The sequence below is a fragment of the Macaca nemestrina genome, chromosome 10, assembly GCF_043159975.1.
Source record: "Macaca nemestrina isolate mMacNem1 chromosome 10, mMacNem.hap1, whole genome shotgun sequence".
Lineage (NCBI taxonomy): Eukaryota > Metazoa > Chordata > Mammalia > Primates > Cercopithecidae > Macaca > Macaca nemestrina.
In genome coordinates this window covers 82,297,444-82,323,519 of record NC_092134.1, presented here as the reverse complement: position 1 = coordinate 82,323,519, position 26,076 = coordinate 82,297,444, and the positions used below count along the sequence as shown (strand labels likewise).

Here is a 26,076-nt window from a genome sequence, read left to right as displayed (position 1 = left end):
TACAAGGTCACTGAAAGAAGCAGGAAGGAGAAATAAAGTCTGCAGAAAAAACAGTGCTGGTGACATTACTCCCATGTCACAAAGGGTATCTTTCCTAACTCACTCCATTTTGCAGTGGTAGGATATTCTTCCTCATCTAAGTTTTGGAGTTGGTATAATGAAACAAAAATTAATCACAAACTAAAAGTAAGCATTCTAGCAGGGAAAGCCTTAACTCACAACTAAAGAAAACAGAGCATTTACAGGAGAAGCAGAATGATGTAGGATTATTCCTAATGAAATAGTATATAGGCTGGGTGTGGTGGCTCATGCCTATAATCCCAGTACTTTGGAAGGCCAAGGTGGGAGGCTCACTTGAAGCCAGGAGTTCAGATCAGCAAGGGCCACATGGTAAGATCCTGTCTCTACGAAAAATAAATATTAGGGCTGGGCACAGTGGCACATTCCTGTAATCCCAGCACTTTGGATGGGCTGAGGTGGGAGAATTGCTTGAGCCCAGGAGGTCAAGGCTGCAGCAAGCTGTGATGGTGCCACTGCCCTCCAGCCTAGGCAACAAAGTGAGATCCTGCCTCAAACAAAACAAAACAAATTAGCTGGGTGTTGTGGCATGTGCCTGTAGTCCTACCTACTCCAGAGACTGAGGGGAGAGGATCACTTGAGCCCAGGAGTTCAAGGCTGCAGTGTGCTATGATCACACCACAGCCTGGGCAACAGAGCAGGACCCTGACTCTTAAAAATAAAAACAAAAAAAGAAGCTAAGAAAGAAAGAAAGGCTGGGCACAGTGGCTCATGCCTGTAATCCCAACACTTTGGGAGGTCAAGACTGGTGGATCACTTGAGGTCAGAAGTTTGAGACCAGCATGGCCAACCTAGTGAAACCCCGTCTCTACTAAAAATATAAAAATTAGCTGGGCATGGTGGCACATACCTGTAATCCCAGCTACTCAGGAGGCTGAGGCAGGAGGATCGCTTGAACCCAGGAGGCAGAGGTTGCAGTGAGCCGAGGTAGCGCCACTGCACTCCAGCCTGGATGACAGAGACTCTGTCTCAAAAAAAAAAAAAAAAGGAAAAAAAGAAAAAAAGAGAAATACATATAAATGAGGCAGCTAGGTGGGACAATCGTGCCATTCCCAGTGAGACTGGAGTTCTCATAAGACCCATGGGGGTCATAACAGATCAAATTCCTGTAGAGGAACCATCCCTGACCAAAGCAGCAGACCAATGACTCAGGAAAACGATAAAATGGTTCAATTTCAGTTCTCCAGTCCCCAAAAATCTGGAATTGTTAGGTTTGGCCGGAGAAAAAAGCTATAAGAGGGAGAGGCTCAATCCTGACTTCAAACATTTGGACTCTAAATTGCTTTCAAGACTGAATACCGAAGTTCTGTTCAGCCCTTCATGGTGATTTGCAAGACAGTTCAAATCTCTGCAGTAGATTTGAACTATACAAAACACTTTCTCAGAATATCTGGGGATACACAGGATTTTGAGAACACTCCTCCATTATGCATACATTAGAAATGGTTGGTGCCATTATCCCACACCTTCTTTACTTGCCAAGCTTCCCGCGGAACCTCCAACTCAGAGATCATACTCTGCCCTCACAACATACCCAGTACCTGGACTTCCAGGAATCAGAACTTCTGCCCCTTCATGTGGACCTTACTTTTTTGTCACGTCTTGGGTTGTCTTAAAAAAAAATTTTTTTTTAAATAGAGTTCATTTTTCTCTCTCTCTCTCCTCTCTTCTCTCTCTCTGTCTCTGTCTCTCTCGTACAGGCTGGAGTGCAGTGGCGCAACCTTGGCTCACTGCAACCTCCGCCTCCCAGGTTCAAGCAATTCTTGTGATCCAGCCTCCAGAGTAGCTGGGATTACAGGCATGCGCCACCACACCTGGCTAATTATTTTTTTGTATTTTTAGCAGAGACAGGGTTTCACCATGTTGGCCAGGTTGATTTTGAACTCCTGACTTCAGGTGATCTGCCTGCCTCAGCCTCCCAAAGCATTAGGATTACAGGCGTGAGCCACTGCGCCCGGCCATGTTTCCTCCCTTTATATGGCTTTTTAAATAAATCACTTACGTTGCCAAACGTTCTCATTGGGCCATAACATTGTACAGTCAATCTTATAAGTTAACGGCCACATTTCAGGTAGTGACTACTCACTCCTTAGAGTCCTGCAATGACTCCCCTCCCCTTTTATTAATATTTCCCAATAACTCCCTTTTAATTATCAATTAGGCTGGGCGCAGTGGCTCATGCCTGTAATCCCAACACTTCGGGAGGTCAAGGCTGGTGGATCACTTGAGGTCAGAAGTTTGAGACCAGCTTGGCCAACCCGGTGAAATATAAAAATATATTTCTCTACTAAAAATATAAAAATTAGCTGGGCTATACAGCAGCTTTTTCTACATGAAACCTATTATACTTCAAGGGAGTACAGGCAATGGTAAGTCAAATAGGATGCTATGCCTCTTCTCTAAAGGGCCTAGGCCCTCTTCTCTAAAGGGCCTAGGCCGGTATGGTGGGTGGCTCACACTTATAATCCCAGCATTTTGGGAGGCTGAGGCAGGAGGATGCTTGAGCCTAGGAGGTCAAGACCAGTATGGGCAATATAGGGAGACCCTGTCTCTACAAAAACATACAAAATTAGCTAAGTGTGGTGGCACACACCTGTAGCCCCAGCTACTTGGGAGGCTAAGGTGGGAGGATCGCTTGAGCCTGGGAGGCAGAGGCTGCAATGACCTGAGATGGTGCCACTGTGCTCCAGCCTGGGTGACACACACACACACACAAAAAGATGCATCTTCAAATATATGTGACCTAAATGGCATCCATACAGAATAAGCGGTTTTTAAAAAGAATGATGTAGAACTAAAAATTCTAATATAGTAAGATATTCAAGATATGCTAAATACAGAAATCAAATTGCAGGTCATTAGCATAACATGAGCCCATCTGAGTGTCTGTGTGTGTGTGTGTGCACGTGCGCGCACGTGCGCATGTGACGGGGGAAATTCTTTGCAATGATTACCTCTACAGAGTGGGACTAAGAGGTAAGGGGGTAAAGTTATACGATACTATTCTTTATAGTTTGAATTTATCATTTTGTGTATTACTTTCATAATGAAAAAGCTAGTATAAAATTTTCACTTAATTGAAAGGATTATTAGTGAACATATGCAATGTTTTAAAGCAAACTGAATAATTACAATGTTCTATCACTATGCCAGTTCTTACCAATTATACATCACTGGCACAATAAAAATTTTTTTTTGTAGCTAAAGAAAGCCTAAGGGAGGGGGAGGGATTGCATTGGGAGTTATACCTGATGTAAATGATGAGTTGATGGGTGCAGCACACCAACATGGCACAAGTATACATATGTAACAAACCTGCACGTTATGCACATGTACCCTACAACTTAAAGTATAATAATAAATAAATTTAAAAAAAAATAAAAAAGAAAAAAAAAAAGAAAAAAAAAAAGAAAAAAAAAAAAAAAAAAAGAAAGCCTAAGAGATTTTTCTGGTAAATTTAAGGATCTATAATTACAAAGTTGTATAAGTTCATTTCCATAAATTTGAAGACTACTCTAAAAAACCCTGACTTCAGGTAAAAATAGTTAAGTGTAATTTATACTCAATATATTAATGAAGGCCAGGCATGGTGGCTCATGCCTGTAATCTCAACACTTTGGGAGGCCAAGGCAGGAGGACTGCTTGAGGCCAGGAGTTCAAGACCAGCTTGGGCAACAAGGTAAGACCCTGTCTCTACAAAAAAAAAAAAAAAAAAAAAAAAAAACATTAGCAGGGCTTCGTGGTGTGTGCCTGTAATCCTAGCTACTTGGGAGGCTGAGGCAGGAGGATCACTTGAGCCTGGGAGTTTGAGGCTGCAGTGAGCTATAACTGTGGCACTGCACTCCAGCCTGGGTGACAGAGGGAGATACAATTCTTGTTTTGTTTTCTTTGATGGGGGTCTCACTTCATCACTTAGGCTATAGTGTAGTGGCATGATTCACAGCTCACTGCAGCCTCCAACCCTGGGCTCAAGTAATCACTGCCATGCCTGGCTAATTTTTTTAACTTTTTGTACAAATGGCGGGGGGGAGTCTCACTTTGCTGCCCAGGCTGGTCTTGAACTCCTGACCTGGCCTAAAGTGATCTTCCCATTTTGGCCTCCCAAAGTGCTGGGCTTACAGGCATGAACAACTGTGCCTTATCTATATATATATATAATTTTATATATATATAAATATATAAAATTTATATATATATAAATATATAAATATATATAATTATATATATATTTATATATATATAAAATTATATATATAATTTTATGCATCATTTGCAGTAAGAGTCACAAATGCACAGATTTGGAAGAAACCTTAAAAGTCACCTACCCTTGGGCCAGGTGCGGTGGCTCAAGTCTGTAATCCCAGCACTTTGGGAGGCCAAGGTGGGTGGATCACAAGGTTAGGAGTTCAAGACCAGCCTGGCCAACATAGTAAAACCCTGTCTCTACCAAAAATAGAAAAATTAGCCTGGCATGATGGTCTGCACCTGTAGTCCCAGCTACTTAGGAGGCTGAGGCAGAAGAATCGCTTGAACCCGGGAGGCGGAGGTTGCAGTAAGCCGAGATCAGGCCATTTAACTCCAGCCTGGGCAACAGAGTGAGACTCTGTCTCAAAACAAAAAAGTCACCTAGTCTTGGCCAGGCACGGTGGCTCACACCTGTACTCCTAGCACTTTGGAAGATGAGACAGGAGGATCACTTGAGCCCAGGAGTTCAAGACCAGCCTGGCAGGCAACATAGTGAGACCTCATTTATATATTTTATTTTATTTAAAAAAAAATTTTGTTTTGAGACAGAGTCTTGCTCTGTCACCCAGGCTGGAGTGCAGCAGCCTGATCTCAGCTCATTGCAACCCCACCTCCCAGGTTTAAGCAATTCTCATGTCTTAGACTCCCAAGTAGCTGGGATTACAGATGTGTGCCACCATGCCTGGCTAATTTTGTATTTTTAGTAGAGATGGGGTTTCACCATGTTGGCCAGGCTGGTCTTGATCTTCTGGCCTCAAGTGATCTGCCTGCCTCAGCCTCCCAAAGTGTTGGGATTACAGACATGAGCCACCGTGCCCAGCTTCATTTCTATATTAAAAAAAAAAAAAAAAAAAAAAAAAAAAAAAAGGCATCTAGTCCAACTTTCCTACCCAAACACCTAGACATACAAAAAATAAATAAATAAATAAATAAAAACCAATAGCAGCCTGCTGAGGAAAGAACTGAAGTTGAGTACCAGTACTAGGAATATATATGACAACCAGAAATGTCTCCTCCTCAAAATGGAGACATCTGGTAATCATTCACTAAAAAGCATTTTGGCGTAATATAACAAGTTGCTCAGGTAAGTTTTAAACAAGTCATTGACTTAATTTTCTGGTTTCAAAGTTTTCAATTTGTTTCAAACCAAGAGAAATTAGACCATGATGCAGACTGAGTTTAATGAACAAAAATCTCTGTATAAAAAACATTTAAACCTTATCAAATGCTTTAAACACACACACACACGCGCACACACACACACAAATCCAAATCCAATACACGATCTTAAAACATTATCTTTGTTTACCTCAACATAACCTGTAAAAGTATTTCCAGATAAAACTTTACAAGTGAAGAAAGAAAACCCATGATGTTACACTTACACACACACACAATCATTCTTTTTTTTTTTTTTTTTTTGAGACGGAGTCTGGCTCTGTCACCCAGGCTGGAGTGCAGTGGCGCGATCTCGGCTCACTGCAAGCTCCGCCTCCCGGGTTTACGCCATTCTCCTGCCTCAGCCTCCCGAGTAGCTGGGACTACAGGCGCCCGCCACCTCACCCGGCTAGTTTTTTGTATTTTTTAGTAGAGACGGGGTTTCACCGTGTTAGCCAGGATGGTCTCGATCTCCTGACCTCGTGATCCGCCCGTCTCGGCCTCCCAAAGTGCTGGGATTACAGGCTTGAGCCACCGCGCCCGGCCCACACAATCATTCTTAAGGAAGAACAAAAACGTGGTAAGAGTGTGAACAGGAAGGGAATGCATCTTTTTTTGTAAAGCTTATATTAAAAAACACAGCATGAGTAAAATAACTTCCTATACCAAGAGAAGATGCAGAGAGAGGAAACAGAAAGCAGGGATGAGACTAACTCATTAATAAATAGTTTGAGAATGTCATTCAAGAACAGTAAATTTGGGGAGTTACAGATAATCCCCAGTTGTCACCACCTCAAATTCTTTGATTCCGATAACTAATGACAATTAAAAAGCATATATGTGTTCATTTTTTGTAGGTCTTGATTTGTTCATTATTATTTAGGTGTGCTTTGTCTCTTTCAGTGGTTAATTCCTCAGTTCATACTCAGTGTTATGTCCTAGTTACCAGAAGGGCCACAGTAATAAGTGAAGTGAACACAGGTTATAAAGGGGCATTGGTGGTATGAGGAGGTGAATAAGGAGGGCCAGGTTGCCTGGTTTGGATTTCAGCATCACTGCCTGCCAGCTCCTGGCACCTAGCAAGCTACTTAGCCACTGTGTGTCTCCATTTCCTCAGCTTCGGTTGGGGGTCACTATAGCACCTACTTCAGACAGTGTGATTAGGGGGTTAAACAAGATGGTCGGTCATTCAAAAAATTTATCACACTGCCTGGTCAATAGATGTTAGCTGAAAATATTAGTTGTGGTATTACAGGGGAAACAAAAGGAAAATTCTGTCTCTGTATTTCTCCTCACTGATAAAGTTTTCAGGGACAAACTATGGCAAAAAGCAGAGATACCAGTACATTTGAGACCAGTACAAAGAGATTGAAGATCTAGTCTTATGAATATAGATACCCATTTTTATATAAGAAAAAAATTACATGGCTCCATATCACAAAATTTAAGATCTTCCTGTTAAACATCACACAATTCCCATCATCATTATGCTCTACATACACTCTAAATTATGTAGAGTTTCTACTGATATTCCACAACAACAAGTCCAGAAATTTTAACTAAGAAACAGCTGCAGAACTGCATGTTGGACAGTAATCTGTGTGTGCCACAAGAGCTTGGGCCAACACAAAGGACCAGGATTCTGCCTCCATGGCCTGGACTCCTCCACACATAGTCAGATGAGTCAGGTTCTTGCAGACCTTCAAATCTCCATTCATATCCCCCTTTGAGAGGGCCATTTTCAGAGGTGAAGGAAGCAGCAGCCACTGGGCACGAAACACCGCACTCCTACTTCAGTATAATATGATAGCTATCGTTGGTTTCTGCTGTTAAAAAGAGAGAGCGAATCATCTTTAGTCACCTCCAAAACACAGCAGGAGAAACAAGTATGGTAAGATTCTTGTGAGAAGGGGAAAAAAGGGAGGTGGAGGTTGCAGTGAGCCGAGATCACGCCATTGCACTCTAGCTTGGGCAACAAGAGTGAAATTCCGTCTTAAAAAAAAAAGAGAAAGGGGAAAAAAAAGAGCAGGACAAACAGCAGCATACTTACTCATTAGCACAGATTCCTTATAATAAATATGCATTACAAAAACAACATGCCTCAATTTCCTCATCTGCAATGGAAGATGGAAGAGAATGGCAAAAAGCCGGGCCAGGCACGGTGGCTCATGCCTGTAATCCCAGCACTTTGGGAGTCCGAGGTGGGTGGATCACTTGAGGTCAGGAGTTAGAGACCAGCCTGGCCAACATGGTGAAACCCTGTCTCTACTAAAAATACAAAAATTAGCCAGACAAGGTGGCATGTGCCTGTAATCCCAGTTACTTGGGAGGCTGAGGGAAGAGAATCACTTGAACTCGGGAGGTGAAGGTTGCAGTGAGCCGAGATCGTGCCACTGCACTCCAGCCTGGGCAACAGATCAAAACTCTGTCTCAAAAAAAAAAAAAAAAAAAAAAAAAAGGCCGACTTACAAAAAGGAACAATCTCTAATACTGTCACTTTCTTTACCCAAATATGGTTACTTTCCCTATCTCTCCTCAAAGAAGTATGTACTTTGCCTACTAGTAGTAAAGCTGTGAAACTACTTAGAGAAAGATGTTTGTCTTACTATTACCTTTCATTGTGTCCAGAACAAAACATGCTTCTTCCTGAAAGTTCTGTATCATCTGAAAAAAGCAAGAAAATTTGTGATTATTTAAATGAAAAATAATCCCTTTATATTCCTGTGTCCCTAAGGACTACATCCAGCGGGATTTAGATGGGAGGCTTTACAGGTCTCAAATAATGTATTTCTTGAGTATCTAGGATTGTAAAAGTTTTTTCCTCCCCTCCCCTGTTTGGTTTTTAAATATTAAAAAACTAAGCAGATTAGAACAGTTGTCTTAAAGCCTGGTATGCATTTCCCTGGGTTAACCCCAAGACTCTCCAAGGAGCACACAGACACTAATATACGCATACAGGAGAACTGACTTCCATGTCTTCAACTCCCATATGTGCTCTTTCCTAAAACCTCTTTAATTTTCCTTCCTCACTGTCCCTTCTCAAACTCCCTTCTCCCATTTTACAAGATAAAGGCATGAGTTTCACCCTCCCAGGATCCTAATAAGGTGCGCTGGCCCATGATGTGAAAGCTTCAGGTGGCAAAGTGGAATAGCAAAGGTGAACTCTAATATTAAACTAGGCAACAGACCCTTTTATGAGCCACATGGTTTCTAACTCTTTCCTTTCACCAGAATTAAAGAGTAACCTAATCACAAATTGTCATGTGATAAAGGATTCCAAATGATTTTTTGATAATATCACTATGTAATTTCTGGTATATAATTCTGAAGTATAATCTAATGACATTATCATTACAAAATTCCATCCATTCCTATCTATCAATTTATGTGACTCAAGTCCCTCAGCAATAATATCTAGAGGTGAAAAACAGAATGGAATTGATGCTGAAATCCTATGTCATTCTAGCAATCAATAGGCAGTATTCACCTACAAAGGAAATAATTATGTGCAAAGGTACGACTAGGGACTGAAACAATTTCATCCAACTCATTCATAGATATACCTGTAATAATATTATTCTTAATTTTTTTTTTTTTTTTTTTTTCTGAGACGGAGTTTCACTCTTGTTGCCCAGGCTGGAGTGCAATGGCCCCATCTCGGCTCACCACAACCTCCACCTCCTGGGTTCAAGGGATCCTCCTGCCTCAGCCTCCTGGGTAGCTGGGATTACAAGCACGTGCCACCACACCCAACTAATTTTGTATTTTTAGTAGAGATGGGGTTTCTCCATGTTGGCCAGTCTGGTTTCAAACTCTCGACCTCAGGTGATCCGCCTGCCTCGGCCTCCCAAAGTGCTGGGATTACAGGTATGAGCCACTGCGCCTGGCCTTTTTTTTTTTTTTTTGGATGGAGTCTCGCTCTGTCACCCAGGCTAGAGTGTGGTGGCACAATCTCGGCTGACTGCAACCTCTGCCTCTTGGGTTCAAGCAATTCTCTGCCTCAGCCTCCCAAGTAGCTGGGATTATAGGCACCTGCCACCATGCCCAGCTAATTTTTGTATTTTTAGTAGAGATGGGGTTTCACCATCTTGGCTAGGCTGGTCTTGAACTTCTGACCTTGTGATCCACCTGTCTCAGCCTCCCAAAGTGCTGGGATTACAGGCATAAGTCACTGCACCTGGCCGGCCCTCTTAATGTTTAATAATTACTTATTAAAACATGTAGCATATTTACATTATTTTAATCAACTGTATAATTATGATGATTCCATTCATAATTTTTAAATTTTTATTTAAAAACTTTGTTTCAAACAAATATAGTAGGATAATCAATAAAAGATGTTTGTGCATAAAAATATGTTACGGTAAGATGGCCAGGCGTGGTGGCTCACATCTGTAATCCCAGCACTTTGGCAGGCTGAGGCGGGTTGATCACTTGAGGCCAGGAGTTCAAGACCAGACTGGCCACATGGTGAAACCCAGCCTCTACTAAAAATACAAAAATTAGCCGGGCATGGTGGTGGGCGCCTGTAATACCAGCTACTTGGGAGGCTGAGGCAGGATAATCGTTTGAACCTCGGAGGCAGAGGTTGCAGTGAGCTGAGATCACACCACGGCACAACAGCCTGGGTGACAAAGTGAGACTCTGTGTCAAAAAAAAAAAGTTACAGTAAGATAAAATTCAATGGGGGAAGTAAATGAAAATAAGAGTTCCAGGAAACAGAGGAATAGTACAAGAATTCTAACTTAAAGGAAAGCACAGTCGTGTTTTGTTTTTTTTTAATGGATGGTGGTGGTATTAAATCATTTTTGCATTAAGATTACATGGGATGCAATTAGAATAATGATGTAACCATTTCACTTAGAAATGTCATTATATATGCCCAGAAATGACATCTTTTACAACTATTTAAACTTTAACAAAAAATTTTAAGTCAGCCTAAAAATGTGCATGGGAATATGTGGTTTTTAAAATATTTCAGGGCGGGGCGTGGTGGCTCACATCTGTAATCCCACCACTTTGGGAGGGTGAGGCGGGCAGATCACTTGAGGTCAGGAGTTTGAGACCAGCCTGGCCAACATGGCAAAACCCCGTCTCTACAAAAATACATAAATTAGCCGGGCGTGGTGGCACGCGCCTATAATTCCCACTATTCCGGAGGCTGAGGGAGGAGAATCACTTGAACCCAGGAAGTGGAGGTTACAGTGAGCTGAGATTGGGCCATTGCACTCTGGCCTGGGCAACAGAGAGAGACTGTTTAAAAAAAAATTAGGAGGAAAGCAAGCAAAAAGGTATGAAACCCTCTGATCTAGAAAACAGAACACTCTGCCCCAGGAGAACTGCTCTTGCTCCATGTGCTGACAAATTAAGCATCATCTGGTAATTCAACTGTACTGAAAAATCTACCTCATCACTGATGAGCACATGAATTCCTGTTGGCCCCTGCTTGTAAATCTGGCTGATCTGGCAAGGGGAAATGCTGAAAAGCTGAGCAATTTTTTCTGTCAATTCAACAGCTGTCAGTTCTTCTAGATAGATGGCATGGTAAACTGCAAAAGGGAGAGAGCAACAGGAGTCAGTACAAAGTTTGTCTGCTCTTACACATAACTTGATCACTAGGAATGTCCACTTTTCTGAAGGACTCAGAAATCAGACTGCCTAAGCTCAAACCCTGGCTCAACCACTTGCAGCTGTGTGACCTAGGGCACGTTATTTAACATCCCTAGGCCTCATTTTTCTCGTGTAAATACTAGAGATAACAGTAAAATCCTCCACAAAGAGGAGATATTAGTTGTAAATATTAAAGCATATAAAAAGTGTTAAGAATAGCACCTGGCTGGGCATGGTGGTTCACACCTATAGTCCCAGCAATTTGGGAGGCTGAGGCAGGGAGATCACTTGAGCCCAGGAGTTCAAGACCAGCCTGGGCAACATAGGGAGATCCCATCTCTACAATAAATAAAACAATTAGGTAGACGTGGGGTGCACACCTATAGTTCTAGTTACTCGGGAGGCTGACGGGAGAGAATCACTTGAGCCCAGGTGGTCAAGTTTGCAATGAGTCATGATTGCACCACAGTACTTCAGCCTGGGTAACCGAGTGAGACTCTGTCTCAAAAAAAAAAAAAGGCCGGGCGTGGTGGCTCAAGCCTGTAATCCTAGCACTTTGGGAGGCCGAGGCGGGCAGATCACGAGGTCAGGAGATCGAGACCATTCTGACTAACCCAGTGAAACCCCGTCTCTACTAAAAATACAAAAAACTAGCCGGGCGAAGTGGCGCGTGCCTGTAGTCCCAGCTACTTGGGAGGCTGAGGCAGGAGAATGGCGTGAACCCAGGAGGCGGAGCTTGCAGTGAGCCGAGATCGCACCACTCACTCCAGCCTGGGTGACAGAGCGAGACTCCGTCTCAAAAAAAAAAAAAAAAAAAAAAAAAAATAGCACCTGCCATATATTAGGAGCTCAATAAATGCTAGTGATTATTGTTACTTCTAGCAAACGCTAAATCTGCTGTTTGATAGTTTCCCATCATACATGCCCATAAGTTACCTCTTCACCTTTCTTCCTATCTGTCCTGGTGTGTCCAGAACAACCTACCAAAGAAAGTGCCATTTGAGTCTCCATCCTCCTGCTTCTGCTGCTGTTGCTGCTGCTGTTGTTGCTGCTCCCTCAACTGCAGTGACTCCTGACAAACATAAATGGTTAACCTTGGACGCACCATCCTAAGGGGAGGAAAAAGGCTAATTAGTCTTACATTCTTTATGGTAAGCACAATAAAAAGGGAGAAATTGTGTTTCTACATTAATCATATAGAGCAGATGAAAACTGGAAGCTCACTGGCCAAATGCAATTAATTTGCTATGTTTTATTAGTTCCCCAGTGGTAAGGGTTTTTTTTCCTTAAGTGGAATTAGTTCCAATATGAGACATCACATAAACCTCTGAACTTTTGGCTTTTCCTGAATATCTAGCAATCTTAGGCCTGCATTCTCACATGAAAACAATCAGCTGTTCTTACATAATGCATATATTCTTCACTATACCCCAGTCTTGACTGCCATTCATTTACAGTACCTGTATGTCCTCTATAGTCATTTGAGTTTGTGGCCTTTGGTGTAAAAGTTAGACATAGTCAAAATATAAAAGCCTTATGTCTTTTTGGGTCAGGTTCAAGATATACTTCTTACTAAAAAATACCAACACAGTAAACTAGATCATCTTATTTCTCTCATTATCTTCTCCTAACTAGCCTAAATCCTTTTTCTGCTCTTCTTAGAGAAAGGTATTCAACTACCTCTTGATCTGATCCTCTGAATCCTTCCAATTTCTAAACATTCTTTAGATAATATGCTTTAAAAAATGAAAGATCGGCCGGGCGCGGTGGCTCAAGCCTGTAATCTCAGCACTTTGGGAGGCCGAGATGGGCGGATCGCGAGGTCAGGAGATCGAGACCATCCTGGCTAACACGGTGAAACCCCTCTCTACTAAAAAATACAAAAAAGTAGCCGGGTGAGGTGGCGGGCGCCTGTAGTCCCAGCTACTGGGGAGGCTGAGGCAAGAGAATGGCATAAACCCGGAGCTTGCAGTGAGCTGAGATCCGGCCACTGCACCCCAGCCTGGGCGACAGAGCAAGACTCCGTCTCAAAAAAATAAATAAATAAATAAAATTAAAGATCAATTATTTTTCCCCAAGTCATCAATCCCTGATTTCCTTTCTTTCCTTAAAATTTTCCAAGCTTCAACATCCCTTATGATGTAGACAAAAACAAATATGACCAGACACGGTGGCTCACACCTGTAATCCCAGCACTTTAGGAAGGCGAGTCGGAAGGATTGCTTGAGCTCAGGAGTTTGAGACCAGCCAGGGGAACATGGCAAAACTCCGCCTCTACAAAAAGTACAAAATTAGGCGGGCATGGTGGTGCGCACCTGTAGTCCCAGCTGCTCAGCCATCTAGATAGGAGGATGGCTTGAGCCCAGGAAATTGAGACTGCAGCGAGCCATGATTGCATTGCTGCACTCCAAGCTGGGTGACAGAGCAAGACCCTGTCTCAAGAAAGAAAACCCAAAACAAAAGCAAACCAAAAATAAATACTGCGCAATCTGTTTTACTATGTAGTCACTGATTTGGTTCTGTTGCCATTGACCTAAATGCTTTTTTCATCAGTGTTACTACTACCTATTTAAAATTGTAAATCCCAAAAGAGGACCAAAAATTACCATGTATTTTAACAACTGCAGGGAGACACTTAAGTAATTACTACCCACATTTGCCTGGCCCCGTGGCTCATGCCTGTAATCCCAGCACTTTGGGAGGCCGAGACGGGCGGATCACAAGATCAGGAGAGCGAGACCATCCGGCTAACATGGTGAAACCCCGTCTCTACTAAAAAATACAAAAAATTAGCCGGGCGTGATGGCGGGCGCCTGTAGTCCCAGCTACTCGGGAGGCTGAGGCAGGAGAATGGCGTGAACCCAGGAGGTGGAGCTTGCAGTGAGCCGAGATCGCACCACTGCACTCCAGCCTGGGTGAAAGAGCAAGACTCCGTTTCAAAAAAAAAAAAAAAAAAAAAAAAAAAAAGAGGCCGGGCGCGGTGGCTCAAGCCTGTAATCCCAGCACTTTGGGAGGCCGAGACGGGCGGATCACGAGGTCAGGAGATCGAGACCATCCTGGCTAACACGGTGAAACCCCGTCTGTACTAAAAATACAAGAAAATTAGCCGGGCGAGGTGGCAGGCGCCTGTAGTCCCAGCTACTCGGGAGGCTGAGGCAGGAGAATGGCGTGAACCCGGGGAGGCGGAGCTTGCAGTGAGCCGAGATCGCGCCACTGCACTCCAGCCTGGGGCACAGAGCAAGACTCCGTCTCAAAAAAAAAAAAAAAAAAGTAATTCCCACCCACATTTAAGAATGACCACTTCTCCAGTTTAAACCAACTTGGGGCCTTTGCACTTGTTGTTCCATCTGCCTAGAACAGTCTCCCTTCCTGTGACTCCAGAGCTGCATCCTTCTCAGAACTCAGTTTAAATATCCCCTCCTTGAAGAGGTCCTTCCTGATCATATTCTGGGCACCCTATAGCCCACAACCTTGTTTTTTGCTTGTTTATTTGTTTTGTTTTCCTTCAAAACTCTTATCACTATCCACAATACTTATTTATCTTACTCCCCATGAGAAAGTAAAATCCCTAACAATGGGCACCCTCTTTTGCTCACCAATATATTAATATTCCCAGAGCCGACAATAGTACCTGGCTCATGAAAAGCATGATGAATTTTCATTGGAAAATTCATTCACCTGGAAATGAAAAATGGAATATCATGGGGAATTCCTTAGACAAAGTGCAAGAAAATATTTTTTTAAATCTTTATTTGGTACATAGCTGACACTTAAAAGAAATGTTTCCAGAAGGTGTATTTAGCTGTATAGAGTACTGTGAAGAATTCCTGAATTCAAATCCATTTGGAATCCAACCTCATTGATATTTTAACACTAATTACATACCGGCCTTTTAATGCATTAAAAAGTCTGATTCCATCTGCAGGGCCACAGATTTGGATCACATCATCTCTAGTTAATTTCAATAAATCTGCCCCTGGAATAAATATAAGAAAATGGATGATAAAGGCAAAGATTCTCTGTGTTAATGACTATTAAAATGGGCTCTATTATAAGGACACCTCATTACCAGAATGTTACAATCCATAATTTTCTTCATGGCATATAAGGCCCTTCATGACCTGGCTCCCACCGCCTCTCCCATCTCAATTCCTGCCAATTAACCTCCCCATTTAACCCTATGCTTTCATCATACTGATGATGTCTAATGAGCAAGCTGTTTTTTCTGCCTGAAACAACCTTCCACTATCTAAGCTGGTCACAACATGCCTGTAGTCCTAGCTACTCAAGAAGGTGAGGTAGGAGGATTGTTAGAGGCCAATCGACTGTTAGGAGTTCAAGACTGGTGTGGACAACATAGCAAGACCCCATCTCTTAAAAAAAAAAAAAAAAATCCTGGGCCAGGTGTGGTAGCTCACGCCTGTAATCCCAGCACTTTGGGATGTCGAGGCGGGTGGATCATTGAGGTCAGGAGTTCGAGACCAGCCTGGCCAACATAGTGAGACCCTGTCTCTACCAAAAACACAAAAATTAGCCGGATGTGGTGGTAGGTACCTGTAATCCTAGCTACTCAGGGGCTGAGGCAGGAGAATCACTTGAACCCAGCAGTTAAGAGGTTGCAGTAAGCTGAGATTGCGCCTCTGCACTCCAGCCTGGGTGACAGTGAGACTCCGTCTCAAAAAAAAAAAAAAAAAATCCTGGATTTACCTGATGTATCACACATGTTCCCTAATACCAGATCTTCCCACAAAGGTCTTACTGTCATTATCAGAACACTTATCTATAGCATCACAACTATTTATCGGTTTTTCAGAGTTTTATTTTGATTTGATTAGTTGTGTTTCGGTGCTTTTTTTTTTTTTGGACATCAGATGATTAATGGGCTATTTGATCAGGAATTATGCCTCATTCATTTGTGTATTCCTACCACATCAAAAAGTGCTAAATAGGCCAGGCACTGTGGCTCACACCTGTAATCCCAGCACTCTGGGAGGCCAAGAAGGGTGGATCACTTGAGGTCAGGAGTTCAAGACCAGCCTGGCCAACATGGTGAAACTCTGTCTCTACTAAAAATACATAAATTAGCTGGTATGATGGCAGGTGCCTATAATCCCAGCTAATCAGAAGGCTAAGGCAGGAGAATTGTTTGAACCCAGGAGGCGGAGGTTGCAGTGAGCTGAGATCATGCAATTGCACTCCAGCTTGGGTGACAGAGAGAGACTCCATCTCAAAAAAAGAACAACAACAAAAAATGCTAAATAAAATTGGATTGTGTAAATGAAATAAATTATAGTGATATCAAGGGGAAAATTTCAGACTACCTGCAAATGAAATACACATTTTAAAAAGTATTGTATGAAATAAGCATTTTTAAATTAAATTGAATTTAAACTAAAAGGTGTTTGTTTTTAAGTATTTCACAGCACAGCTGCAACTGGTGAGAAAGTCTTAAGGGTTCTATGAAATTCATTTCATCAGAAAAATGCAGTAAGATCTCTCATACACATATACACACACAACTCTCCCATGGATACCAGGAGGTCCTAGAATGCAAAGGAAAATCTCATGCTAGGGAAAACAAAAGAAAAAGAAAATTTAACCTGAGAAGTTTGTGAAAAGCCTTGTGAATGTAGAAAAACGATTTCGATGCAACCACTGCTGAGCTTCCTGAGGTGTGGTTGTTGGTAAGAGATTCTGAAAGGGAGAGAGTATTTTTTAGGTAACCAAATAGATTTGTCTGTTAACCCATTAGGTAACACATAGCCAAACACACCCACACAACCCCATACTCAGGCCTCGTTTGTGAAAGTTGTTTTCTCTTTCTCCAACCATGCAAGACGCTCAAGGAGTTCCATCCTTTTCTTCCCCACTAGACTGTAAGCTCCTCAAATGGAAGGGTCCTGCATTACTCGTTTCATATCTTTAGTCCCTAGCACAGTATCTGGTTCATAGTCAAAATTCAATAAATGTTTGTTTAATGAATGAATGAATAATACTCCCTAAAAGTTGGGCATTTCTACTGAATTGGACAGTCATCAAAGTATTACTAGACATTGTAAGTAACTGACATTCAACTTTAGACTTACATCTGTGACTGGAGGGGGTGGCTCTGGCTGGTGGTTTGGTGAACCATTTCTAAAGAAACATTTAAAATGAAAGTATGAGTCCATGACACATGCTGGGGCTCACTATTTCATTCCTCATCTTCACAATAAATCTTAAGCTAGAGATTTAAAAAACTCTGTGCTCTCTCATAAAACATTCTTATTCTTTGACCCAATACTTTCATTTTCTATTAGTTTAACCTAAATACTTTATGCGGAGTGGGAGAAATTATGTCATTAGCAACATTTTTTTATTATTGAGGAAACTGAAGAAAATATCAACATTTCAATAATGATAAATTATGGCATCAATAATGATGAGATAAATTATGGCATAAAAATATTTAACCATAAATTTACTAAGATGAAAAATTATGAAAGAATAATTATCAAGAAAAAAATTTAAAAATAAAATGAAAAATATCAGGATAAAAAATTTTATCAATACATTACTACTGTAGGAAATACACAAATATGCACACATACACAAGAAAAATACTGGAAGAAAATTTATGCAATGCAATTTGATCACACACATTTAGAATAAAAAAAAACTTTTTTTCTTTTTTTTTTTTTTTGAGACGGAGTCTCGCACTTTCTCCCAGGCTGGAGTGCAGTGGTGTGATCTCGGCTAACTGCAGGCTCCGCCTCCCGGGTTCATGCCATTCTTCTGCCTCAGCCTCCTGAGTAGCTGGGACTACAGGCACCCGCCACCACGCCCGGCTAATTTTTTTGTATTTTTAGTAGAGACGGGGTTTCACCATGTTAGCCAGGATGGTCTCAATCTCCTGACCTCGTGATCCACCTGCCTCCGCCTCTCAAAGTGCTGGGATTACTGTTGTGAGTCACTGTGCCCGGCAAAAACAATTATTTTTAAAGCAGCCTCAAAAATCGGTGCTGCCTAATTTATGATCTAAGGGTTATCGCCACACCCTCAGTTTTTCTTTTTCTTTCTTTTTGAGACAGAGTTTCACTCCTTTGCCCAAACTAGAGTGCAGTGGCATGATCTCAGCTCACTGCAACCTCCGCCTTCCAGTTTCAAGCAATTCTCCTGCCTCAGCCTCCCAAGTAGCTGGGATTACAGGTGCCTGCCACCACACACCGCTAATTGGGGTTTCACCATGTTGGCCAGGCTGGTCTCAAACTCCTGACATCGTGATCCGCCTGCCTCGGCCTCCCGAAGTGCTGGGATTGCAGGTGTGAGCCACCGCACTCAGCCTCAGTTTTTCTTTATACATTCTTTGTCTATGAATTGTCCCTCTTCCCTAATGCCTACTTTTATGGAAGAAAAGTTTCACCAGTATGAAGTACATGACAAAGAGAAGAGAAAAATTTTTAAACACAACTCTTAAACTCTGTATCATATTTGGAATTACCTATTAGTAGAATGTATCATCTATGCGGATGTTAAGTTTTTTTTTCTTTTATAATAAGATCTTCTTCCTTTTTTAGCCTTAGCTGCAAAATTCAAATTTGGTATTTGAACTTAGTAATTAACTTATCTTAGGGCCCTAGTTATATGTATTCCTTCTACAACTAATACCTACTTTTATTCTTAATTGTTACGTTTTAAATATTTAAGCTACCTTAATTAAATCCTTTACAAAGTAGGTCAGACATAGAGCCTAAATAAATCCAAAAACACAAACACTGCAACCAAACAATATGCTCACACGTTTGGTAGTCTAACTATTTCAAGTTTCAATATGGTTATGTGAAATACATGTTAAATGCTAGGACTATATAATACAGCTACTTTTTAAAATTGGAGTAAGTGTCTGTACCAACTTTCAATTATCTCTTATGGTAAAAGATAGTAAGGCAAGATTAAATGTATCCCATAAATAATTCCAAAACTTCATTTTAGCCATCATCTTCAAACTTATTTCTTCATTATCAAAGATTTGTAATAATTAGGTGTTAGAAGTATTCCTAACAAGTAACAAAACAAATTTTAGTGTTTGTACAATTGTTTCCAGTTCCCAAATCTGGTGCAAGTATGATCAGGAAGTGAAATAACCACAAGATGTGCAGTAATAGGGAGAGGCAAAAAGCCCAGATCATCAGTCCCTGAACCACTAACAATTGACCATAAATGCTACTTTCTAGTGGGGGGAAAAAAGAAGAGGAGGAGGGAGAGGGGAGAACACAAGGAGAAGAAAGGGCTATATAAAACTCTTTCAATCTTTTTCGAAGATACTCCAAATCTCAGTTAATATATAAATCCATCAAAGAACGACCAAATAGATGTACTTGACTTAAAAAGATCTTGTTTATGAACAGGTAATGAAAGAATACATATTTTGGACAAATATAAGCCAATTTTATTTCCCAGACTTACCCTTCCCCAAGAGAAAAACTGCTATGGGAACTGTTGAAGCCAGGTGATGGGGAATTATTGACATATGTGATCTCGGGCCATGGAGAACACTAAAAACAAAGGATAAGTTAGATAATGAACAAGCACATTTGACCCTAGGATTTGACTAAAACATTTTTACTTGAATAGCACATCTTGATTAGTAAATCTTAATTCCTCAGAGACTCCCATAAGCAATAGAGAACACTGCTTCTCTTTCCGCCATCTTGGAGCCTGTGGAGACCTGCTGGGAATAGGAGTTTTAAAAGGAAACATGTCTAGAAAACTGTGGTCCCAGGCCATTTTTGTTGGTTATAAGTGGGTTCTCCAGAACCAAAGGCAGCACACAGCTCTTCTTAAAATTGAAGGTGGTTTATGCCCAAGATGAAACTGAATTCTATTTGGGCAAGAGATGTGCTTAGGTATACAAAGCAAAGAACACCACAGTAGCTCCTGCAGCAAACCAAACAAAACCAGAGTAATCTGGGGAAAGATAACTTGGACACAGAAACAGCAGCATGGTTTGTGCCAAATTCTAAAGGAATCTTCCTGCTAAGGCCGCTGGACACAGAATCCATGTGATACTGTGTCCCTCAAGGATTTAAACTAATGAAAAGTAAACAAAAGTAGACTTGTGCTCTTGTTTAAAAAAAAAAAAAAAAGAGCGAGCAAGAGAGAGAATGTTGCTTAGGAGAAGAAAATTTTGACCAGTTTGGAAGTGATGAATTTTTAAGATTAAAAATTATGAACTGAAATTGTCACCAAAAGAAATCTTTTTACCTCTGTGAGTATGGTTGTCTCATAGGAAGGTTGATATTTCTCCTTTTCATGAGGTGTTCGTTTCTCCATTTTTTCCCTATCGGTTTTTTGCTTTCTGTCTGCACCTTTGGGCTGAAATGAGAAACATTTTGTTTTAAATTCAGGTACTCACCTTTTGACCCAACAATATTGCTTCTAAAAACTTAAATATTCACGTATGAAACAAAATGGTATGTGCAGTGATGTAAAGGCAAGACACATCACTTTTAAGTTTGAAAATAGGAAATTTAAATGTTTCTGCTTGATGGAGTTGAAAAGAATCCGATCTATAGCTACGGACATGGAAAGATCTCTAAAGCACATAGTTAACTGAAAAAAATCAAGGCTCAAAACATTTCAGATAGTATAATCCCATTTATGTGTCAAAGAAAATATGTATATAGCTATGTGTGTGTGTGTATAAAAGTATAGAAAGGAACTAGAAGAGCTGGGCGCAGTGGCTCACGCCTGTAATCACAGCACTTTGGGAGGCCGAGGCAGACGGATTGCCTGAGCTCAGGAGGTCGAGACCAGCCTGGCCAACGTGGCGAAACCCTGTCTCCATTAAAAATACAAAAAATTAGCTGGGCATGGTGTGTGTGCCTGTAGTCCCAGGTACTAGGGAGGCTGAGGTATGAGAATCACTTGAACCCAGGAGATGGAGGATGCAGTGAGCTGAGATTGCACCACTGCACTAGAACCTGGGCGACAGAGTGAAACTCCGACTCAAAAAGAAAAAGAAAAAGAAGAGGGAACTAGACGAATACATACGAAATTACGAAATTATGACAGTGGTTTCCTCGGGGAAGAGGTTGTCGGGGGGGTCAGCATCAGAGCAGTAAAGGGAGAATTTCAATGTTGCTCTGAATACTTCTGTATTATTCAATCTCTTACAATGAGAACATATTTATCCATGTAATAAAAATAAATAGGACCCTGGCTGGGGCACAGTGGCTCACACCTGTAATCCCAGTACTTTGGGAGGCCAAGGCGGGCAGATCACTTACGACCAGGAGTTCAAGACCAGCCTGGGCAACACAGCAAGACCCCCTCTCTACAAAAAATACAAAAATTAGCCCGGTGTGGTGGCACATGCCTGTAGTCCGACTTACTGGGGAAGCTGAGGCAGAAGGATTGATTGAGCCCAGAAGGTTGAGCTATGATTGCGCCACTGCACTCCAGCCTGGGTGACAAAATGAGACCCAGTCTCAAAAACAAATAAATAAGGACCAAATAAGAAAAGATCAAGTATGAATGTAACCAAAAATAGTCAATTTTTGTGAGCTTTACATGAGCTTGTAACTTCAATAGGCTTTAAGAGCTTTCAATGAGAATCCATGTTCTTGCCTCTAGCCCTCTTTTCCAAGTTCCTATTATCCTATGACCATCTCCATGTAAATTTCTTTACCAGGCATCTTGATAATTATTTCAATGACTCTAGCTTAGACTTTTTTTTTTTTGAGTTTTCAAAAAAATAAGACAAGTTGATTTTCTGACTGGGTGACTAATGTTAACATAGAATGATAAGGTAAAAGAATCCAAGGGCCAGCACATTGCTCAGGAATACCTTGAAAACTTTGATCTGGCAGCTGGCCGAGTGTAAGTGCTCAGTATATTCCCCGTTTTCATTCTCCTTGAAGGTATCTATTTGTACTCGGAATGGCACCCCCTTTTCTCCACCATGTTTCCTCATAGTGAACTCTGTACTAATACAGTGCACCTGAAAAGAATACATCAAGGCTTCAGTACCGCTAGCTAGCCAAACCAGTTGGCAGTATTTTTTTTAGCAACTATTAACAGCAAAACCTTTACTAGGCATTATGAATACCTACAAAAAACACTTCTCCTCTTTGTGATCTTGAAGAATTTACAATCTGATAGAGGAAACAGAAAAAACTTAAATGCTTTACAAATGCAAACAAAATACAAGTACAGATCTAATGCTAACAAAAGCTGCTGTGAGAAACTAAATTCATTAACTGCTTCAAAGAACACAGAGCTGGCCAGGCGCAGTGGCTCACGCCTGCAATCCCAGCACTTTAGGAGGCTGAGGCAGGCGGATCACGAGGTCAGGAGATCGAGACCATCCTGGCGAACACGGTGAAACCCTGTCTCTACTAAAAAATACAAAAAATTAGCCAGGCGTGGTGGCAAGCGTCTGTAGTCCCAGCTACTCAGGAGGCTGAGGCAGGAGAATGGCGTGAACCTGGGAGGCGGAGGTTGCAGTGAGCCAAGATCACGTCACTGCACTCCAGCCTGGGCAACAGAGCGAGACTCCGTCTCAAAAAAAAAAAAAAAAAAAAAAAGAGAAATGATTTCTGTTAAAGTTTCCTCAATTTTAGGGAAGATTTTAGAAAGAAGAGCCACTACCCAGTCTGGGAACATAGTAAATATGAAAGTTCACAGTAATAGTGGAGAAAAACCTTTGCTTGGCTACTGCATAAAGTCTAAGATTGGTGATTTTTTTTTTTTTTTTTTTTTTGAGACTAAGTTTTGCTCTTGTCGCCCAGGCTGGAATGCAATGGCACAATCTCAGCTCACTGCAACCTCTGCCTCCCCGGTTCAAGCAATTCTCCTGCCTCAGTTTCACAAGTAGCTGGGATTACAGGCATGCACCACCACGCCCTGCTAATTTTTGCATTTTTAGTAGAGACATGTTTTTGCCATGTTGGCCAGGCTGGTCTCAAACTCCTGACCTCAGGTGATCTGCCTGACTCAGCTTCCCAAAGTGCTGGGATTACAGGTGTGAGCCACGGCACTCGGCCTGGCGAATCTTAATAGACTTGTGCTCTTGTTTAAAAATTGACTACTCCACAAGATTATAACTGAAAGTCTTAAAATCATATATACAAAGTGTTAACATAGTGACTATCTCATGTGAAATACTCAATAAACTACTGGTTACTATAATAATTTTTTTTTTTTTTGGAGACGGAGTCTCGCTCTGTTGCCCAGGCTGGAGCGCAGTGGCCGGATCTCAGCTCACTGCAAGCTCCGCCTCCCGGGTTTACGCCATTCTCCTGCCTCAACCTCCCGAGTAGCTGGGACTACAGGTGCCCGCCGCCTCACCCGGCTAGTTTTTTGTATTTTTTTTTAGTAGAGACGGGGTTTCACCGTGTTAGCCAGGATGGTCTCGATCTCCTGACCTCGTGATCTGCCCATCTCGGCCTCCCAAAATGCTGGGATTACAGGCTTGAGCCACCGCGCCCGGCCTATAATTATCACAAATAAGGATTTTCAAGGACTCTACCCAAAGAACATAATCAGATACGCAAATCAAATTTTAAGTATAAAGATGTTCAAAATAACATGACAGATAATAGTAAAAAAATCAGGCCAATCAAGGCCGGGCATGGTGGCTCACACCTATAATCCCAGCACTTTGGGAGGCCAAGGTGGGCGGATCACCTGAGGTCAGGAGTTCAAGACCAGCCTGGCCAGCATGGTGAAACCTCTACCAAAAATACAAAAATTAGCCAGGCATGGTGACATGTGCCTCTAGTCCCAGCTACTGGTGAGGCTGAGGCAAGAGAATCGCTTGAACTGGAAGGCGGAGGTTGCAGTGAGCCGAGATTGCACCACTGCACTCCAGATTGGGAGACAGAGCCGAGACCCTGTCTCAAAAAAAAAATTATGCTGATCTAAATGCCAAATAATTGTTATGTAAATTATGGTACAACCAAGGAATGAAATATTATGCAGCCATTACCAAGCAATTTTGGGAGACACAAATAAATAAATTGGGGTATTAGAAGAGCAATTCAGAAACTCCTCAATGCTCTCAGGCACAGATTAAAGAGCCTGGGCTTGACAGTCAGGCTAGAACCCTGTAAAGATTTCAAAGTTAACATGTTTTGTCCTTTAAGAAATAAACTGGTAGTAAGAGATGCTCTTCAAAACTGGAACCTTATCTGCAGCGCCTTACCTGAATAAACACAGATGTCCTCTTTGCAGGGTCCCACAGGAACTCCACTGTATTGAGTTGAGTTGGATTAGCCCTAGGATCGATTATACCCACAGACATTGGGATATCTGAGAAACAAAATGGTAATCATTGAACAATTCTGAGGGCTACTCAGTTTTAAATGAGAAAGTATTGATTCTTACATTACTCAGCGTAGCTACTAAGATTTTTGTGTATCACATCCTAAATTTCTTTGTGTTTCTTTTTAGATGGAGTCTCATTCTGTTGCCCAGGCTGGAGTGCAGTGGTCAAGGGCTGGAGTGTAGTAGCACCATCTCAGCTCACTGCAACCTCCGCCTCCTGGGTTCAAGCGATCCTCCTGCCTCTACCTCCTGAGTAGCTGGGATTACAGGCACATGCCACCTCGCCCAGGAAATTTTTTTTTATTTTTAGTAGAGACGGGGTTTCGCCATGTTGCCCATGCTGCTCTCGAACTCCTGACCTCAGGTTATCCAGCCACCTTGGCCTCCTAAAGTGCTGGGATTACAGGCCTGAGCCACCGTGCCCAGCCCACACCTTAAATTTCTTCTTTGTCAAGGAAAATATTTGATTAGAGTAAACTTGGCTTAAGTACTTTGCTTCTCAGCACCTTTTCTCCTCTTTAAAAAGTTTTTAAAATACAGCAATTAAAAAAATTCTTTGGCCAGGCGCAGTGGCTCACGCCTGTAATCCCAGCACTTTGGGAGCCCAAGGCAGGCAGATCACAATATCAGGAGTTCGAGACCAGCCTGACCAACATGGTGAAACCTCGTCTCCACTAAAAATACAAAAATTAGCTGGCCGTGGTGGCACATGCTTGTAATCCCAGCTACTCAGGAGGCTGAAGCAGGAGAATGGCTTGAATCTGGGAGGCGGAGATTGTAGTGAGCCGAGATCGTACCACTGCACTCCAGCCTGGGTGACAGAGCAAGACTCCATTAAAAAAAAAAAAAAAATTAGGCTGGGCGTTGTGGCTTACACCTGTTATCCCAGCACTTTGGGAGGCCAAGGTGGGCGGATCACCTGAAGTCAAGAGTTCAAGACCAGCCTGGCCAACATGGCGAAACCCCGTCTCTACTAAAAAATTCAAAAATTAGCCAGGCGTGGTAGCAGGCATCTGTAATCCCAGCTACTTGAGAGGCTGAGGCAGGGAGAACTGCTTGAACCCGGGAGGCGGAGGTTGCAGTGAGCCGAGATCGTACCACTGTACTCCAGCCTGGGCGACAGAGCAAGCCTCTGTCTCAAAAAACAAAAAAATCATTTTTAAATTGACAAATAATAATTGTACATATTCATGGGCTATATAGGGATGTTTCAATACATATAATGCATAGTGATCAGATCAGGGTAATCAGCATATTCACTGTCTCAAACATCTGTCATTTCTTTGTGTTGGGAATGTTCAGTATCCTCCTTCTAGCTTAAAATATGGCAATTTAAAGGCAGTTTCCTTTTAATTTGCTAAAATCCTATTTAAGGTGGATTAAGTCTACACTATCATGAAAACTGTAATTTATAATCTGTTTCAACTACAGTTTTAAAATTAGTTTTATTGCCAAAAGCACATTAAGAGGATTGCTATTGAAGGGGTGCAGCAGAGTGTCTACATCAAAGTAGAAAGCATTATATCGCGAATGGAAGTGGGAAAATTTTAACATAAAGATTGATGCAGGCCAAGTGTGGTGGCTCACGCCTGTAATCCCAGCACTTTGGGAGGCCGAGGCAGATGGATCATTTGAGGTCAGGAGTTCGAGGCTAGCCTGGCCAACATGGTGAAAATT

The 26,076-nt window shown here is 41.9% G+C and overlaps 1 protein-coding gene across 5 annotated transcripts in view; it reads right to left on the bottom strand.

Moving 5' to 3' along the window:
- Positions 1 to 5,485: 5,485 nt before the first annotated feature.
- The window catches only part of LOC105474352 (transcription factor CP2), an 83,341-nt gene continuing 62,750 nt past the window's right edge, over positions 5,486 to 26,076 (bottom strand). For 2 of the 5 annotated variants that reach the window (XM_011728947.2, XM_011728949.2), the window contains 11 exons: positions 24,278 to 24,384; positions 21,920 to 22,072; positions 20,335 to 20,445; positions 19,537 to 19,625; positions 17,178 to 17,226; positions 16,692 to 16,785; positions 14,977 to 15,067; positions 12,076 to 12,200; positions 10,888 to 11,030; positions 8,094 to 8,145; positions 5,486 to 7,304 (listed from right to left, as the gene is read on the bottom strand). In XM_011728947.2, the coding sequence (XP_011727249.2) occupies positions 7,270 to 7,304; positions 8,094 to 8,145; positions 10,888 to 11,030; positions 12,076 to 12,200; positions 14,977 to 15,067; positions 16,692 to 16,785; positions 17,178 to 17,226; positions 19,537 to 19,625; positions 20,335 to 20,445; positions 21,920 to 22,072; positions 24,278 to 24,384 (1,049 nt within the window). In that variant the 3' untranslated portion in view covers positions 5,486 to 7,269. Of the gene's footprint in view, positions 7,308 to 8,093; positions 8,146 to 10,887; positions 11,031 to 12,075; positions 12,201 to 14,976; positions 15,068 to 16,691; positions 16,786 to 17,177; positions 17,227 to 19,536; positions 19,626 to 20,334; positions 20,446 to 21,919; positions 22,073 to 24,277; positions 24,385 to 26,076 lie in introns of all 5 variants that reach the window. The other 3 variants (XM_011728946.2, XM_011728948.2, XM_011728951.2) reach the window with 2 other exon arrangements.